General features: G+C 41.4%; 1 protein-coding gene across 1 annotated transcript in view; it reads left to right on the top strand.

Annotated features, from left to right (window-relative positions):
* Positions 1–10967, top strand: part of LOC134210521 (protein ERGIC-53) — a 30615-nt gene extending 19648 nt beyond the window's left edge. Inside the window, exons 3-5 of the mRNA XM_062686558.1 lie at positions 19–897; positions 973–1095; positions 10055–10967. Of these exons, the coding sequence (XP_062542542.1) occupies positions 19–897; positions 973–1095; positions 10055–10091 (1039 nt within the window). The 3' untranslated portion in view covers positions 10092–10967. The remainder of the gene's footprint in view (positions 1–18; positions 898–972; positions 1096–10054) is intronic.
* The last annotated feature ends 9501 nt before the right edge of the window (positions 10968–20468 follow it).

The following is a 20468-nucleotide window of genomic DNA, read 5'->3' as shown; positions in this document are numbered from 1 at the left end:
GATGATTTTCTTTTCTAGCGATGGTTCTACCCAGTTGCTGTCGGGCTGTTTGCGAGACTTCCGTAACAAGCCATTCCCAACGCGTGCCAAAATCGAGTACTACAACAACATCCTGACGGTGCTGTTCCACAATGGAATGACCAACAACGATCAGGACTACGAAATGTGCTTCCGAGCGGAGAATGTGGTGCTACCGAAGACTGGTTATTTCGGTGTGTCCGCTGCAACCGGTGGATTGGCGGACGATCACGATGTGTTCCACTTTTTGACCACGTCGCTGCATATTCCCGGACAAATTAAGGAGCAAGTGCCACAGGATCAGGATCAAGCTAAGTTGACCCAAGAATATCAGGATTACCAGAAAAAACTAGAGCTGCAGAAGGAGGAATACCAAAAGGAACACCCCGAGTTGCAGAAGGATGATTTGGAAAATTGGTTTGAGGATTACAACGCCCGCGAACTGCGACAGATTTGGGAAGCCCAGACGGCCACGCACGAACAACTGCGAACGCTCAATACGAAGCTGGATGAGGTAATTGGTCGTCAGGAACGAACTCTAGGTCTGCTATCGGTGCAGGGTGGTGCTGGAGCGCCACCGCCGCACGTGACGCAACAGCAGCAACAGGGAGGCGCACCCCAGATCGGCTCGGGCAGCGTAATCCAGCGTCACGAAGTGGATGCTCTGCTGCGCAACCAGAACGTGATGGTCCAAACGGTTACCGAGATCCGTTCGTTCATCGGAGAAGTGCACGCCCGTACGGATTCGATTCTGAACAACCAGGCGCGGGCGCCGACCGCACAAATCCAGGGCGGCGGGTACGACATGCAGAGTTTGATCCACGAAATGCGAGACGGGATGAATCAGGTCAAGCAAGGCATGGCGGGGGTTTCGCAGAGGTTAGTCGTTGGGGGTTTTGCTGCTGCTTGCGATAATGGTAGAATAATAAATATTGGTTTGTTTGTGTTTTTCAGACTTCAGCAGCCAAATGCGCAAGCTAGTGTGCAATGCCCCACGCAGAGCTGCGTCGGTATGACTGCCTTCCTGGTGACGATAGTGGTCCACCTGTTAGTGATAGTAGGATACAACATTTACAGGTAGGCTTTGAGAATTTTATGGACAATGACTTTCGTTGTGCATTTGGTTTGTCCAAAACAGCTGTGACCTCTTTATACTCTTATTTGAATTCTATTATGTACCTACCATATCGAACAAAAGACATTCTTTCATTAATTATTTGGAGTATTTAGAATTCCTGTGCCCGCCCAGAAGTTCCATAGAGGCAACGGTTCTATCCAAGTATCATTTCTTATGTATTGTATGTTAAAATTCAAAGCATAGAATTGAAACCTTCAAAAAGTTTTTACTGCTTTGCACGAAGAGTTTAAACAACATCTCAGAAACATGTAAACAGATTAAAAAATACGCTAAATAATTACATATTTGAAAAGCTCACCTTTGCATTGTTCTGTGTAATACGAAGCTATGGCCATCCGGAAGATGCTCACTGACGAACCACAACTCGAGCCCGACGCTACGCCATACCGTTAATGACGTCAAATACCCGGATGAGCAGCTGTAATACCTCAAACCTAAATCCCAATCTCGTCCGTCCTGAAATTACGCAATCTAACCTTGAGTCGCCACGAGTAGCTTGGTCTATGCCCTTTTCCCTTACTAACTGTTAATTATAAGATGATATCGATTGTAAATATCATAAAGTCTCGGCTCCGTTAAGTGTTATATATGCTTGAGCCTGTCAAATAAACGCAATAGATAAAAAAGCTCACCATTGCAGAAGTGTAGGACCTTGGATTGCTTTCCAGGAATTGTGGGTACACTGAAAATATCGCATATCGATTTTTACACACAATGAGCTAGTGACTTAATTCCAATGAAAACACAGCTCAACAAGATTTTGTCCCTAATACCAAATAATGTGTCCCTCCCTCCCCTTGGATATGTTACCTTGCCGCGGTGGGTGGGCTTACGCCATTAGCACTGATATGGCAACCAAAGACATATCTTGTCGTGGTGGTATCACATGTTGACTTTTTGTTTAATGCCGCGTCATAATCTGGCATTGACGCACTGATCTTACGGATGTGATCCAACGGACGTCGAGTCTTGGAGCCTTGAATGGTATTGCAGTTAGGCAGATCTGATCCCTGGTGGTAGATCTCTCCTTATCTGTAATACTTTTCTGTAGCGTTCCCTGATTATGATGAGTCGTAGCCGCGCTTAATTCTAGCTAGATAGGTACTATTTTTTTTGAGTGTGATCAAGTTTATCGACGGTAATAGGGAATTGACTGTTGGATCCACTGAGTAGAAGTTTTATCAAAACTAGGAACGCGGCGCTTTTTTATTTGGTTATAGCTCACTTTGAAGAACCATAATTAAAATACCACAAATTATAACGATGGTATGCAAACAATTTTATAAAGGCTTCAATCTTGATAATTTTTACTAATAGATAGGGAATAGGTGTGATGAAGCCTTACTTTGCCGCCGAAGAGTAAATCTATAGCTCTGACCACGACCCACACAATTATAGTTATGCTTGCTTTTAAGGCTTTAGGACAATTAGACAACTTAGGGACCATTTCTTCATCTTCGCTTAACGCTTTAACTAGGTTTTTTGTCTAAGCAAAGCTGACCTTTACTGATAAACAAATGGAGACAATTTACTGACAGCTATACGCAACCTAACCTACAACTAGTATAGATTTAGACTGAATAACGTAGGAAACATGTAATAACTAAGACAGACAAAATGATAGAAGAATTAAATATTGTAAGACGATATGACACCGTACTAAACATTTGACATAATTATGACTGAGGATGCGAAAAGATTGACAATAGAAACATAGACGTGGAGATCAACCATAAAACTTCCTAAGCCCATCATCAAATTGAAGCTCATGAACTGTCGAATCTTGTTTGGAGGCAATTCCGATACTGTCGAGGACTATCGTAGCCCACAATGATAGTATTCGGCGTTATCTCGAAATGAAGTTCAGAATATGTAGTGGTTAAAATTGTGAGTAGAGAATTTTTGATGATTGCTTGGTGAACGGTTCTAAACTGCGGCCCGCTTTGGCCTTTTAATGCAGTTTTAGAGGCTTTCACTAAATAATCTTCAAAATCTAATGCAACATGATAGTTAAAATACTTTTTCATTAGAGTTTCCTACTTCAACATCAATATAATTATATTTAGACTGACACTTGCGATTGATGATTAGCTTATTTTTTTTAACGTACTTTTCGAGCTTCTGTTGCTTGATGGGAACATCATCCAAACGCTATTGATTTTAATTAGAACTAAATGTAAAACATATAATCATGTATAATAACTGACATTTCTCCACAGCGTATTTATCATAAAACTATCCCCAACCTGCCCAAACTCCTTAGGCAGCGATATACTATGAGTATATCCCGCAAAACTTAAAACCCCCATGGGTAAAGATGTTGTGAAGCCTTATCCTTAAGTCCCTGGTGTATCATGGACGATATGAATTACAAATTCACATCGGTGACCTGGCCCCTGGCCCCCTTATACATCAATAAAATAAAATAAAATAAATACCAAATAATGTGTCCCTAGTAGATTTTTGCTCGCTGAATCCGAATCTGACTTCAGATTTGCTCTAACACGTCGAGATTTTGAGATATACCTCAACAAATGTCGTAAAAACAATGATTTTTGGCATTTTGGAACAGCCATCGTTAACCCTATAGAAAGAATTACTAGTCAATCAAGGTCCAAAATGGATCACAAACATCTAATCTTTCGAAATGTGGTGCATTTTGATCAAGTTAAACATAATAAGTGTGATTTATCTGCAATTTTAGTTAGTGAAAGTTATTTAAAAATATGTTTTATGCAAGCCACCTTGTATACAAGCCTGGTTATTTTCTGTGAACGGGTTTGAGAGAGTAACAAGTATTCAATATAATAGTTTGTCCAAGCAAAAAAATAATATGTTTTCATTGAAGTAACTTCTATTGAATATAAATATGATATTGTATTTCCTCTGGCGCGATGAATTTTCAATTATTGCACAAGTGATATGGTGTATTTAATTATTCAATTTATGTCAATTTATGCACCTTTATTATGTTCATTCGAATAAAGCAAGTACGAGAACTGTACGCATTTCTATATATTTTGATTATTTCTGCTATTTATGATCATTCCAATATTCCTATGATAGAAATTTGGGCGAAAAACTATAAATTAGCAACTATAAATTAGCAAAATCAATCAACGAATCGATAAGTTGGTTTTCGATCGTTCTTGTGTATGATTGCATACAAGCGATGTTGACGGCTACGCAACAGAAACCGGAAAACGTCAACAACCTACTCGTGCGTGGGGGACTTTTTATTTGATTCACATTGAAAATGCTGCGTGGATGTTGCAATAATCCCAATGCAATTTCTTTAAACTATGATCAGCTTATAACATTGAAAAAGGAAAAAGTTCACAAGTTTTATCAAGCTTTGTTATGTGCTAAGACGCAAAGTTATGCGCCAGAAAAAAACTTGGGCTCCGCTCCACTTGTGTGCTGTTCAACATGTTACAGTTACCCGAGCATATGGTTGGATGATCCGCCAATTCTGTACTCTGATATTTCTAATTTAACAAAACAACGGCATGAATGAGAAAAATACGATGAAGTTACAAAATGGTTAAGTTTCAAATTATTTTCCGAGTGCTGAAATGTATTTTATTAGTCAATATGGCTTGAATGCTCTGGTAGGGATCCAGTAGAGGATTTGAATTTGTTCAAATTGCACTCTGATCTCTTTCCTTGTTGATTAAAAGAAAGGAACTTTATGAATCATCATGTTCTCACTATATTCTAGCACAACACAATTGCAACATGTTAACAGATTACGTTATTGGAAGTTGATCGATCGAAAAAAACAACCAGAAATCGAGCAGAATAACATTTTAGGAGGAGGAGAAATGTTGAGCATAAAATGAAAAAACGTGGATATTTTATTAAAAGTCCAATGAAACATATATTTACAAACTGACTAGTATCTCTATATTTCATTTAACATTTTCTTATCCCAGTTTCTCTGGCCTCATGTTGTGGAATTTTGGTGGCTTGAACTGATGGTGATGGCGTTTGCATGCAAGTTTTTGAAACAAACTTGCACGGAATATTTTAAATTAAATTCACTGAACTTAAATTCAAGTAAAACCGAATAGAAAATAATTGTAACGTGCAAATCTGATGGAAATTCATTAGATCAGATGTGCTTTTACCGTTTCGGGTAATGATTGACCTAAAATTATGTTAATATACTTCATGAAAGTCCTTCGAAAAATGTCAATTTCTTCAAATTAGCGGTATTAATTTAGCTATATCTCAAAATTTGGACGTGTTAGAGCATATCTGAGGACAGATTCGGATTCAGCGAGCCAAAATCTACTGAAGACACATCAATTGGTTTTGAGGACCCGCAAAAGGTTAAATTTTGTTCCCCTGTGAAATTGTTCTCTCCGGGCTGCCGATGTTTACGGTGGAAAAAGTGACCCTTCAGTTAGAAGAGCTAAAGCGAGCAGCCGCCCAGGATGGAGATCTTTTACGTTGGCCCTATGTACCCCTTAGGGTGCTTAGAATACATCAACTGGCTTCCGAATTACCAATCGAATGCAATGCAATTCCTCGCCATCAGCGAGCTCACCACAAAGTACGTGTACAATGTTAGTTAAGACGACAAACATCGAAAAACCAAAAACATCGAAGCACTGTCTGTTATTTTTTAGGGAGATAAGAACGCACGAGAGCTAATACCAGAGCCAGTAAATCAAGACGAATCCTGCACCAAGAGTATAAGTCTACATCCATGCCCCTTTAGGGAGTATTAATACGCCCACCTGCTACTCTCCTTGGCCAAAATGGTCTTCTATTGGTAATTAAAAGTGAGGTTTAGTTTTCGAAAAATTTCCAAACTGGAATCAAAATTTACGCTTTCTTATCACTTCAATTGTAAGAACCAAACATAGTTTTCATTATCAAAAATTTTCTACCATTTTAAACACAAGAAACTGTGCATAAAACGCGTCAATCATCAATTTATCGAATGATGATCCGTCGTTTTTAACCTCGCTTTTAATTGCCAATAGTTATCTAAAGAACGACCTCACCCAAACTAGCAAAAGCCGTTCATTTTTTGCTTTCTGCATCGAACAAAGGGAAACTTTACGCACCAGAACTCGCGATTGTACGATGATATGTCAACGCGATTTTAACACGTTATGTTAAAGTTTGGCTGCATTTGGGTTTTGATCTAAGTAGCGATCTCCCAACTAGAAAGCGCTCCAACTAACTAAAGATAACTAAATTAGCGAATGTTTACTGTACTTTTGACTTCGTTATTTAAAACAATCTGGTATTCAAGTCGATATCGCACGTCGGTGGACCACTTACCCTTAACATTCCTTATCGAATCCGGCACTCCAGTAGCCCCGGCGGGACGACTGACGCACTGATACGGCAAGACGACCTGAAGTACCTTCGCACGAAAATTGAATTTGGAATTCAGGGGTGGCATTGTGCATCTCGATTCGAACGTTAGTCTATCGAGTCGAACATGTTTGGCATTACGGGTTTCGATTCGATCTCGAAAACAGACAGGAGTCACCGTCTTCGACTAGAGGTCGCACAGACTGAACACTTAACATCTAGCATTAGACAACGGACAGGACATTAACACAACACCCAGTGGACCAGTGGAGAACTTTTCGCTTTACGAAAAGTTTTCTCCTTTTCGGGGCGGGAATCGAACCCACACTCCACAGCACATGCGTCTAGACGATTGACGTCGCTAACCGCACGGCCATGAAAACGACTCATCGTTCGAGTTTGCTCGAGGAGGTACAAGAATAACGAGATGTTTTGGCATTAAGGAAACTCGATAGCACACTGAAAAACGACTCAAACGAAAAACACTCGTCACCTTTATAGCTTTCGAATGTTGTTCGAGAGTTATTTCTTGCTGAAAGTTTTTAATTATATTTGTTATTATTTCTCTACGGGAAGAAAATAAATGTTTTATTATTGTCTCTTGAGGAAAAGAATGTCATTAGTATACCTACTTTTATAGTTTCCAGACAATATGCAATCTCTAATTATCCCGCAATCCGCGTAAAAACGACTTCAACTAAAATCTTTTTTTTTTTTTTAAGTTTTCACGTATCTCTTGACGATTTCAATAAATCGCGTGGAAATTCTATGAGGAAAATATGCGTAAAAACGTGTATATTCCTGTGTGGCAGTGAAATTGCACTTGCCGTTTACTATAAAAATAAATATTCAATGGCAACCATCGAAGTAGGCCTGATACCAACAATCAAATAAACAATAATCGAAGCAGTCGTTGCACGTGGATGTCAGTGACATGTGCCACACCATCGAAGGCAAAAGGTTTTCCTGGAGACTCCCGCTTGATATTAACGGAACAAACTCCACAATTCCAAAATCTACGTAAAAATAGATGAGTTAAACAAAAAAAAAACGCGCATGACATGACCCAAGTGCATTTAACTAAAACACATGGAACAACAAAGTAATTTATTATCTAATCCATCCTTAGCTTTAAATTATTTAGCTCAAAATAGGATCTGTGGCATAAACTCGAATTAATATAAAACTTATAATTTGTGTCGTAACAATATCTCAATTTACAAAACATGTCGTATCGGCATAATGTTTTAATCGGTTGCAACTGCTCAATAAATAATATTGCTTTTTAATGTCATTGAGTACAATTTTTTTGTTTATAAATTAACTGCGCCAATTCATGCCCTGAAGGATGCCTTTCCAACAGGCAACATGCTACACGCAGATGAAATTACTTTTATTCTCTCTGTTTACTCACATTCGCCATGCGGCGGCATACTAAACACGGAGACAGCTATCTCTTATTCTCTCTGTTTACATTTAGTTTGACAGAACATACTCGATTGAACTAGTACAGCACCATTCGAAATCTTGTACTGCGACTGAATGAAGTCGAGCGAAATACATAATGCCGCATTTTTTTCGAAACGAATTCAAAAACTTACGAATCGAGTGATTCGATTCGAGATGCGCAATGTCACCCCCGAATTCGATCAACCGCGATCTCGATCACCCGAAGGAAATCTATGGTGCCATCGACAAAATCACCGTCATAGTTCAGGCGGCTGAGAAGGCAGCCGTCCCCTCGCCAATGATCTGCCCGATGGAGAAGGATTTCCCCGAGGAGTTAAAGTTGCTGATTCTACTGAAGAATATACGGACAAACTACCCACACTGACTGGCAGTGATGTTATGGAAGAGAGATATGCCTGTTTTACCAAGTTTTACATTCCGGTAGAATTCGGGAGTTAAAAAGTGCTACATTACTGCAGCACCAGTGTTCATTGCAGACTGCCTGGTACTTCATTACTTGTCCGAGGTCACTTTTGCTTACAATAAGCCCTGCCTATTAATGCTACCACTTACTTACTTGATACTTGATACTTGATACTTGATGGGCTACAGCTCTTCGATGAACCTACGCCGAATGGAGTATCCTTCTCCACTGGACTCGATCCTGGGCCAATCGTTTCCAGTCGCCCTGAACATTGAGCGCCCTCAGGTCCTCTTGAACTGCTAAAAGCCATCGTGTACGCGGCCTTCCAATAAGCCTGCGGCTTATGCGACGCTGCCAGATCTCGTTCTCCTGTTTACCGCCGAGTATTGTCCGAAGCACCTTTATTTATCAAGGATTTGTCTCAGGGTAAACATTTGACCCGTTGTTGATCGGCCCTCACGAAAACCTGCTTGGTATTCGCCGACGAAGGACTCTTCAAGCGGTCTCAATCTGTTGAACAAAATAAAGGACATAATTTTGTACGCCGAATTAAGGAGGGATATTCCTCGGTAATTGGCGCACTCCAGTATGTGCCCTTTCTTAAAGAGAAAGGCAAATGAGGCCGTCCAACCAGCTAGCAGGCAATTCCTCGTCTTCCCATATTTTCGACATAATATGGTGCCGAACTTCATAAAGCTGCTCACTGCCATGTTTGAGAAGCTCAGCCGGGAGCTGGTCCTTCCCCGCAGCCTTATTGTTTTTCAGCTCTTTAATAGCTTTTTTAACCTCATCTAGTGTAGGCGACTCCACAGCTTGTCCATCGTCGCTAATATTTATTCTGTTCACCGATACACCGTCACTTCCACTATTCAACAAAGTCTCGAAGTGTTGCTTCCACCTGGCAGCCACTTCGGTTTTATCTGTCCGGTAACCTCCCTATCTCGATGTGTTCTGATCATATTTTGTTCAGGATTACTCTCCTTATGTCGATATGTTCAAATTTTTAGGCTACTAGACCATCTTTGGACACTAAAAAACATTTCAACAACAAGAAATAACAATTATTTTGTTGTCGTTTTTCATAGCAACGAGCTTTTTTGGATCTAGTACCCATTTCAAATTTCCTTCCATTCCACATTACATATAACCATTTCTGCACTGATTACTGCATATTTGTTTGATACAATCACACTAGACAAAATCGTATTTTTTGCGGTAGAACACTCGCGAAAGCTACATACCATATCCGGTAGTTTAAGACGTCTGAAACCGGAAAAAATCTTGTGTCGTAACACCAGCCGAAATGAAAACTTCACAATATCAAGAGAAAAAATCGCTGTCAGAAAATCAAACACAACTGACCGCGTACATAGCTTACTTCGATCGCACTTGGTACTGTATGCACCTAAAATAAGCGAATGACTTCAACGCATTAAAAAACGGAAGACGAACCCCCAAGTTGGAAACGAATCCCGATATTTTGAATTGTTTATAATTTTGTCGACCAGATTTATTAACAATAAATAACAAGTCTTATATATGACTATTGAATCAGTTTTATATGCAGGATATTTTGGGAGGGATTTCAATCCCGTTTCCTAATTTTTAATTGCGTTACTGATTTCTAAAAAAATCTGAATCATGCCACATTCGAATAATTATTAAATCATTATTTTTCCTTATATTTTCAGAGACAGTAGGGACGCCCAAGCGAAAAAGTTTTACTAGATGGACCGAATGAGGAGAAGTGCCGTTTTGCCGGATACGGGCAATGAAGGCCAAAACCAGCACAGGAAGTTCAGGTTGCTGAGATAGACTTCAGGTGGCAAGAGATAGAGAGACCATCCATCCAACCATCCAACAAACAAAACAAAAAAAATAAACAAATCAACCAACCACTAACTAGGCGTCAGTATGATTTAGAATTTAGGCTAAAACAATAAACAAAAGAATCAATGTGCGAAAACCGATATAATGGCGAGTAGAACGAGTTGCATTTTGTAATAACAAATAAGGCACAAATCGCCTCAGTAGAATCAGCCCTCTACTAACCTATTGGTGTTTAGGGTTAGAAATAAGCATGGTACAATTATTATCTTTTGCAAAGAAGTGGTATTTCCTTGAAATTGAAATTGAGAGATAATGTTGGAGTTGGTATGCATGCATTACTTAAATCCTTTTCAAGCAGGTGCCTGTTGAATGAGGTTTTATTTAAGGACACCTATGAAAATGTAACTAAATTTCCTTGTATAATTCGGAAGCCGTTGTAGCGCGTGACGAGTATCTGTGTATGTAAAAATAATGTTTTTAGGATAATTTTTGTCCATGCGTCTGCATCTTGCATAGCTAATTGAATGGAAGTGAAATGAAAATTGCATTTCTTACAGCACCTACTCTCCGTTGTAATAGAACTGGTTTTAGTTTGCGCTTGATTCAAGTCTACATATGTACTCCGGATTCGGGCGTTTCACGCTAAAGGCTATACTTTTATTTGTCTGATAAACTGCAGAAATTATCGTCGTTGTAAATGTGTATTATGTTTGTGCAAATGTTTCACAAGAGCGAGAATTATTTAAATTAAAATAAACAAAGTTTATTATAAAATTGTTTGTTTACTTTCTTACACATGACATCCGTAGAAACAATCGAGGTAATAAACCATAGAGAAAGAATGTCGCAGTCGTCACTGGCGAAACAACGCTCAGGTTGCCTTTTAGAACAACTATTGGAAACAGCGCCCGCCGGCTGACGAATGAAAACAGCTTACGACTAACTGATATTGCCGATTCCAAGAATATGACCATTCGTAGCATCATCTTCCAGCACAGCCTTTAGTACAAAAAAGGATGAGATTGAGCAACAACTGCTACGCGCACATAGAATTTAGAGCACGCGAGTCTCACGAAGCTTGTGTACCTCATATTAACATTGGTGAGTCGCATTGAGACATCTCAATGCGATCAGCTCATGCGCTGTTTGCCATGGCAAACCTTTGCAAACAACAGCAAAGGTGCGTAAAACAGCTTGGGCGGGAAATTTTCATTCAATAAAATCGTCGCCTAAGTAACGCCAGCTATGTATTCCTAGCACATGAGATGAGTCTCATGAGACGTACATTGAGACACGCTCACTCAGTTATTTTATGCGCGCGCTAGCTTCTCTCGTCGCACTGAATCGGTGCTACGTGAGCTTTTGTGGCTCATGGCACACTGTCTCATCCATGTATACACGAGAATTAAGGTCACTCCTGACGGAATCCAAGTTTAAAAGTGCTCGCGTTTTCGGGGGCACACCACTCGATTCAGAGGCGGCGCACACCTGTCATTTTTGTTTATTTAGCTTTGCTGCGTCGCAGCATGCGTGAAATAATAAAAATGACAGTTGTGCGTTGCTTCCGTATCGAGTGGTGTGCCCCCGAAAACGCGAGCACTTTTAAACTTGGACTCCGTCAGGAGTGACCTTAAGAGACTCTGATTCGTACGCCTGGAGACTGGAATCACAAATCGACCACGTTCTGATTAGTGGACGGTACTTCTCCGACATTATTGATGTCAGGACCTATCGTGGCGCTATTATCGACTCTGACCACTACCTATCTGATGGTGATGGTGATGGTTGAACTGCGCCCAAAACTCCCCGTCATCAACAATGTTCAGTACCGACGGCCACCTCGTTACGACCTAGAGAGTCGGCGGTACGATTGGTTCGAATATAAGTGAAGACATACTCTGGAAGAAGTGGAGTGCGCGGACGTGAAACAGCTGTGCCGTTCTATTAGTAGCTCAACGCAAAGGCTTCGTGCCGCGAACCGAGATGTGCAGGGATAAGGATGGGAGCATCTTGACGGACGAACATGTGGTGATCACTGAAGCTTACCAGACTGATCAAATGGATGATGTTCAAAACTGTGTGAAGATTTAGGGTGAACACTTTAGTTCGTTTGATTCTCAACGGGGACTAAGACGAGGTAATGGACTTTCGTGCTTGTTTTTCAATATTGCGCTAGAAGGTGTCATGCGGAGAGCCGAGTATAACAGCCGAGGTACGATTTTCAACAGATCCAGTCAATTTATTTGTTTCGAGGATCATATGGGCATTGTCGGCCAAACATTTGAAAAGATGCCAGAACTGTACACCCGCTTGAAACGTGAAGTAACAAAAGTTGGACTGGTGGTGAATGCATCGAAGACGAAGTACATGCTAGTGGGCGGAACCGAGCGCGACAAGGCCCGCATACGAAGCAGTTTAACAAGCCGTTTCGCTTCACCAAGTTAACGGCTTAAACGCCACCTTCGGATAGAAGGACCATTAACTCTGTTCCTAACCAGGGGTGACATTGCGCATCTCGAATCGAATCACTCGATTCGTAAGTTTTTCGATTCGTTTCGAAAAAAATGCGGCATTATGTATTTCGCTCGACTTCATTCAGTCGCAGTACAAGATTTCGAATGGTGCTGTACTAGTTCAATCGAGTATGTTTTGTCAAACGAAATGTAAACAGAGAGAATAAGAGATAGCTGTCTCCGTGTTTAGTATGCCGCCCGGGAGAGACAACCTTCAGCGCATGGGGAATGTGAGTAAACAGAGAGAATAAGAGTAATTTCATCTGCGTGTAGCATGTTGCCTGTTGGAAAGGCATCCTTCAGGGCATGAATTGGCAGTTAATTTATAAACAAGCAAATTGTGCTCAATGACTTTAAAAAGCAATATTATTTATTGAGCAGTTGCAACCGATTAAAACATTATGCCGATACGACATGTTTTGTAAATTGAGATATTGTTACGACACAAATTATAAGTTTTATGTTTATTCGAGTGTATGCCAATGATCCAATTTTGAGCTAAACAATTTAAAGCTAAAGAAGGATTCGATGATAAATTACTTTGAAGTTTCCATGTGTTTTAGTTAAATGCACTTGTGTCGTCTCATGCGCGTTTTTTTATTTAACTTATCTATTTTCACGTAGATTTTTTAATATACACGTTTTCTACGCTGATGTTCCTCATAGATTTTTCACGCGATTTATCGAAATAGTCAAAAAATACGTGAAAACTTCAAAAAACCGATTTTAGTTAAAGTGGTTTTTACGCGGATTTCGGGATAATTAAAGATTGCATATTATCTGGAAACTATAAAAGTAGGTATACTAATGACATTCTTTTCCTCAAGAGACAATAATAAAACATTTATTCTCTTCCCGTAGAGAAATAATGACAAATATACTTAAAAACTTTCAGCAAGAAATAACTCTCGAACAACATTCGAAAGCTATAAAGGTGACGAGTGTTTTTCATTCGACTTGAGTCGTTTTTCAGTGTGCTATCGAGCTTCCATAATGCCAAAACATCTCGTTATTCTTGTACCTCCTCGAACATACTCGAACGATGAGTCGTTTTCGAGATCGAATCGAAACCCGTAATGACAAACATGTTCGACTCGATAGAATTACGTTCGAATCGAGATGCACAATGCCACCCCAGGTTTCAACAGAACAACTGACCCAAACCGAACGCGATACCCATTCACCAAATCAAATTCAAAAATGTTAAACCGATTCAATAATTAGATACGAAAAAAATTGTAATAGTCAATTGCTCTCCAGTATTAAGCGGTAGTGTTGCGATTGAGTTAAAGATCGAACAAACTTATTTAAACCATAGCAAAAATAAAAGATCGCGGTCTGGCAGAATTTATTCTCTGGAAGTATTGAATCGCCTGCTTTGAGCGTGCTTACAGCAGCACACTAGGAGTTAACTTTCTGAAATCAGTATGGCGAAAGGCATCTAGGGTTCGATTTCTCAAAATTAAGTGCCTTTATCGAAAAAATATTTGGTAGGCGTAGTAGCAGACACCTTCCTACATAACCGGTACCAAATATTTTTTCATGAAAAGTTTCTAGTTTCGAGAAAACCCGCGTTAGATGACTTTCGCCATACAAATATCTGGTGGTTAACTTATGCTGGCTATTTTGCACATATACTACAGCGCCTGGATGTGGCAGCGGTGGGTCAAAAATCAGCCACAGCCAATAATTCATTAATTTGTAATCATCAAGTTAGACATTAAACTAATTTTAGAAAAGAAAGCAAATTTAATGAGCTTTACTATTTTAAAATTCTCTTGTTTCCAAGGCTTTCCATTTACTATCCTGGCTATACCATGTAACCGTGTGACGACACTTTTGAGTGATATTTAAAAAATTCTAGCTAATCTACGCAATCGTGCACCCTATAAAGGTCTGACCTTATTTTTCGACGCAAAGGCTGATCCCACGTCGGCTGTCCCGAGTAGTTTGAACAGTGGAGACGTATATGCGACGAACCAGTTAGATGAGGATGCTCTATGACGAAATCGTGCGTGTGGCTTCTTATGGAGTGACGATGTCCTCAGTCGTGGTGGAGAATTGAGTAGTTTGTTCGTTACTCGATTGCCACAAGTCTTGGTGCGACGAGCTATAGTTGATTATCCTTACTAGAGCACGTTGCTATCCATTCGGATGGTAGACGGTTGCTCGAATTATCAAAATAGTGATTGTCATGGCTTTCGGGTCCGGAAAATCCACCCAGGATAACACCCCGGATAAACCGCCCATGTTCAACCTGTCCAAATTACTACACTTCTCATGGTCATTTACTCACCAGCTTGCCTGAATACTTTCATTCCACAATTCACAATTAAAAATATTCTAAACCTCTGCAAGCTATTCTCACCAACTCACTAAATTTACCAAAGAATCAAGAACAATTATAAATTATCTTATTATCTTATAACAACTTATCAAAGAGATATTTACATTTTTCACACAAAGGTGGCAGTTGCACTATATATTCAAAAAATAAACTGTGATATAATTTGAAATTACTATACAAACTCAATGTAAAAAAATGAGCTGTATAAAAACTGGTGTTACTGCAGTGTTACGATAGACGGGGGTACTTTCGAGGTGGTCGTTGAAATACAAAGGCGCATCATCTGTGGAAGTCCGGGCTTACTACGGGCTCCAGAAGAAATTGCGATAAAAAAAAATCAAACCCGCACCTAGTGTTATTTATTTATTATCAGACTAAGGCCGGAGTGGCCTGCGCAGTGCATGAAAGTCTTTTCCATTCAGCACTGTCCATGGCTGCACTTCGCCAACCACGCAGTCTGCGCAGGGTCCGCATTCCGCAAATCGTCCTCCACCTGATCGATCCACTTTGCCCGCTGTGCACCTTGCCTTCTTGTTCCCGTCGGATTGTTGTCGAGAACCATTTTCACCGGATTACTGTCAGACATTCTGGCTACGTGCCCGGCCCACCGAAGTCTTCTGATTTTCACGGTGTGAACGATGGATGGTTCTCCCAACAGCTAATGCAACTCGTGATTCATTCACCTCCTCCACATACCGTCCGCCATCTGCACCCCACCATAGATGGTACGCAGCACTTTCCTTTCGAATACTCCCAGTGCGCGTTCATCCTCTACGAGCATCGTCCAGGTCTCGTGTCCGTAGAGAACTACCGGTCTAATAAGCGTTTTGTAGATAGTTTGGTACGGCGGCGAACTCTATTCGATCGGAGCGTTTTGCGGAGTCCAAAGTACGTAGCTTCGCTTTTCAGTCTGATGTTGTAGGCTTCCTCCATCCTCTCAAAGTTACGTGCCATAATATCAATGTCGTCGGCGAAACCAAATAACTGAACGGACTTCATTTAAATCGTACCACTCGTGTCAATCCCTGCCCTTCGTATTACTGCCTTCAAAGCGATGTTGAATAGCAGACACGAAAGACCATCACCTTGCCGTAACCTGGTCCCGATCGATTGAATCATATGCGGCCTTTGAATCACCTCACGCTCGTTCGTAAAAAGGTTCCTGTTTAGGTCCTTGCACATATCAGGCTGTGGCACGTGGCCCTTACGTAAACGGATCAGCTTATTATGAAACTTTCGTGCGTTATTAGCGCGGTACAGTTGCTCCGTCTCTTCACGGTCTCGATCTACCTGCTGGCGATTTTTCCTCCGGAAAATCGAGTTTTGTCTGTTCCGTGCTTGCTTGTATCGTGCCTTGTTTGCCCTTGTGCGGTGTTGCAGCAATCTCGCCCATCCTGCATTCATCTCCTCAACTAGCTGCTCAGATTCGCCATCATACTAGTCGTGTATCTGATCCGGGGCATGGTGCCAAATACGGATCGAATATTTCTCCAGCCAGAGATACTTTGCCTAGATTCCGTTGGGAGTGCCACTTTCAGCTGCTGCGCGTAGTCTTGGGCTAGCCTGTCGTCTTGTAGCCGCCCAATATTAATCCGCGGCGTTCGGCTTCGACGCGTGTTGTACACCGTCGAGAGTTTTGAGCGCAATGAGGTAGTGGACGGGTTCAATATTCGCACTGCGGTAAAAGCGGACTTTCGTGATGTCAGAGAAGAATTTTCCGTTAGATTAGAGCGTGGTCGATTTGGTTTTCCATTTCTTGGTTAGGTGGTCAGGTGATATCCATGTGGCCTTGTGGATATTCTTGCAAGGGAAGAAAGTGCTTCGAACTACCATTCTGCGAGAGGCTGCATCGTTTGCCGTTGTCGTTCGATATGGTATGCAGACTATCCGGTTTGATGACCGGTCTAAGTATACATTTCCTCCCTTCCTACTTGTGCCTTCATGTCACCAATGACGATTTTGACGTCTCGCAGTGCTTCAGCTGTGCAAAGAATGCTTCTTTCTCGTCGTCGGGTCTCCCTTCGGGTGGGCAGTGCACGTTGATGATGCTATAGTTGAAGAAACGGCCTTTTATCCTCAGCTTGCACATCCTTACGTTGATTGGTTGCCACCCAATCACTCGTTTGGTAGACGGTAGCCGCTAGATGCCCGCTTTTCCACAGTTTCTGTCCTGTCCAGCAGATTTCCTGAGCGCTCAACTCAGTCAATTTCAGTACAATTCTGTTCAATACGCGAACAAATGGCATCTGAAACTTCGCATTTGCTAAGTGGCAATTTGTTTTTTTTTTATTTCATAGCCTACTTTCCATTTAAATTGCTAGAAAGCTTACTGTCAAGTGTAAGATCAGGATAAGATTTTCAATTTAAGGTCACTCCTGACGGAATCCAAGTTTCAAAGTGCTCGCGTTTTCGGGGGCACACTGATATTTGTGTGATCGAATTTAAAGAGGAAGTGACGTCCACAGACATAATACTAGATCCGCGAATGATGTACGAACACCATATTTCTTGAATAGCGCTTCACAAAATTCGTTATTTTTCAAAGGAATAAATGTTTTCAATTCGATGCCTACGCACATCAAACGTGCAGCGACACTAACACAGTTTAAGCGACAAAATGTGTTTCACACGTTAAAGCTGCCTTTTGAACAGCTACTCGATCAACTTTTTATTATTGACTAATTTTGTATCTTGACGAAGTTGTTTTTAAACGGATATTTTGTATGAACAAGTTTATTTACCTAATTATTGGGGCTTTAATGATCTACAGTAACCATTCGCTAACTGGGCTAGAACATCAGTCCAGTTAACGAGCGCCGCTTTTTAACTGGGCTGACGAGGGGATTTACGATGCATTGTTATGATCGGTGTTTTACTTGGAACGAGAATAATTTACCATTTCGACTCCCCTCGCAGCCTAGTCTTTGTTTTTGTTTTTTGACGGATAACCGCTTTTTAACTGGGCTTTGGCCCAGTTAGCGAACGCCCAGTTAAAAAACAGTCCAGTTAAAAAGCGCCCAGTTAGCGAACTGTTGCTGTATTAGTTCGCCTCGATGATGATGATGGATTTTTATATAGTTGACGTAATTTTAATTTTTTGTGTAGTCTACAAAAGTTTGAGCCTCGCGCGCGTATTACAGATATAGATGATTTTTTCACATTTATTTACAATTGTGCAAGTTTCGAGCTGTTTGAAGGATTCTTTAGATTAGTAGTAAGTCATCTGGTAGATTATTTAACTCGCGACTGAACTCAGAACTTTTGATATCGACAGAGAGGTACCACAAGTTTTGGATTTTGTGATGTTCGAACTTCGTAGAAAAGTATGATGCTTACGAGTTGTAGAATGCGGTCTTATAAAATGACATGAATACGGTTTTGGTGAAACTTATAAAATCTGTGCGAGAGGTTTCACAAGTATTGCCTTTTGTAGAACTCGAAGTATCACTACTGATGCTTGCAAAAGTTTAAAGTTGATATCAGCAGTTAATTTTTAAATTTATGTTTTTGCTGTATAGTAATGGAAAGTTACATGCAAATTTATATCTGTAGAAATAATCGGATCGTTTTTTATTTGTTTGCAAATCTGATTAAATTGATCTTAATTAATTATCTTAAAGATAACTCGTCCTCAAACCTTTGTAGGGGTATGTGGCGGGACCATCATCATCATCATCACACCACTCGATACGGAGGCGGTGCACAACTGTCATTTTTGTTGATTTAGCTTTGCTGCGTCGCAGCATGCGTGAGAAAATAAAAATGACAGTTGTGCGTTGCTTCCGTATCGAGTGGTGTGCCCCCGAAAACGCGAGCACTTTGAAACTTGGATTCCGTCAGGAGTGACCTTAATTCCCTCAAATCCAATGTTAGTCGTGAAATATGAAGGCGCGTCATCTGTGGATTGTCATCGGGGTCGATTGTCATCGGAAAACCCGAGGAGCGTGAGTATTGGAACTTGTAAGAACCATAGCTGGCACGGCAAATGCTGGGTAAAGCGTACCATTGGTACTTCGCGTACCTGAAGGAATAAAATAGACCCCATTTTGCGGTCCTTAGCCTCTTACCCAGCAACTCCTATTCCTACCTCCTCGTGGCGCTGGCCGGGATACGAGCAACTTTAGGGAAGATCGGATAACCAACCCCGGTGGGAACTATGGTCGTATGCTGACAGGGAAGAGGGGATTTGCTCCTCTCCGGAGGTGCAAATCTGATCGAGCGTCTGTCCTCCATGTTAGGGGCGGCTGATCATTGTCCGAGTGCTAGCGAGGGACTCTAAACTAAATCATGCTGCATCGTGTCAGCATCGAGAAGGCAGCCCCTACAACGCGATGTAGGTAGCGCATCACTGCTAAGGTAGCCTACCGAAGATTCTACAGTAGTAGGCATAAGTAGAGCAAACGGATTGATTCAACGGCAACAGACCCGGCAACGAATAAAGGTCAAGGATTGGAAAGTCGGATCTTGGAACGCGAGAACTTTAATAAACCCGCACGTGTTGGGCTCCTGGCTCGTGAGCTGCAGAAGGTCGGCGTGAGTGTGGCAGCAATCCAGGAAATACGGTGGCCCAGAACTGGAGAACGTGAATTCCGGGCGGTGGATCCCATAGTGAACACTTCATTCAAGTACCACATCTACTATAGCGGCGGTGACAGAGCAGAACGAGGAGTTGGCTTCATGGTGATCGGGAAGCAGATGAAGCGACCGCATTTGTGTGTTGAGAATGAAGGGCAAATTATTCAATATCCGCAAACACACCTGGTAACATCCGAGTGGAGACACTTGCTCACCGATAGACCACGTGCTGATCGACGGACGACATTTCTTGGATGTTATAGATGTAAGGTCCTTCAGAGGTCCGAACATCGACTCGGATCACTACCTTGTTGTTGCAAAAATCGGGCGCGACTTTCCAGCGTCACGAATTCACGAAACAACAGAACAATGCGTTTCAATATCCAACGCTTGTCAGTTGAAGGAGTTGCTGAACAGTACCACCAGAAGCTGGACAAGCGGATAGGAGATGCCACCGGATCTGGCGACGTCAACAGATTGTGGGAAAATATCCACGAAGCTGTGACTACAACAGCGCAGGAAGTGTTAGGCACTGCACAGCGACGCCAACGAAATGGTTGGTTTGATGAGGAGTGCCAGCGAGTGACGAACGAGAAAAATGTTGCTAGGAGTCGAATGCTAGTGGCTCGTACCCGTTCCAACAGAGAGTGGTACAGTGTAGCAAGGGCAGAAGAGAAACGAATCCACCGCAGAAAAAAGGCAACACGAAGAGAGTGTGATAGCTGAAGCGCAGGAGAACATGCGCCACAAGACTGCGCCAGTGCCCGCCATGTGCAATGACCGAGTGGTGAATTTATTTCTTTTCAAAGGTAAAAGAAACGAAATTTGCTCAAACCCTTC

The sequence above is a fragment of the Armigeres subalbatus genome, chromosome 2 (assembly GCF_024139115.2).
Source record: "Armigeres subalbatus isolate Guangzhou_Male chromosome 2, GZ_Asu_2, whole genome shotgun sequence".
Classification (NCBI taxonomy): domain Eukaryota; kingdom Metazoa; phylum Arthropoda; class Insecta; order Diptera; family Culicidae; genus Armigeres; species Armigeres subalbatus.
The sequence above is the reverse complement of the archived record's forward strand: the minus strand, read 5'-3'. Positions and strand labels throughout refer to the sequence as shown.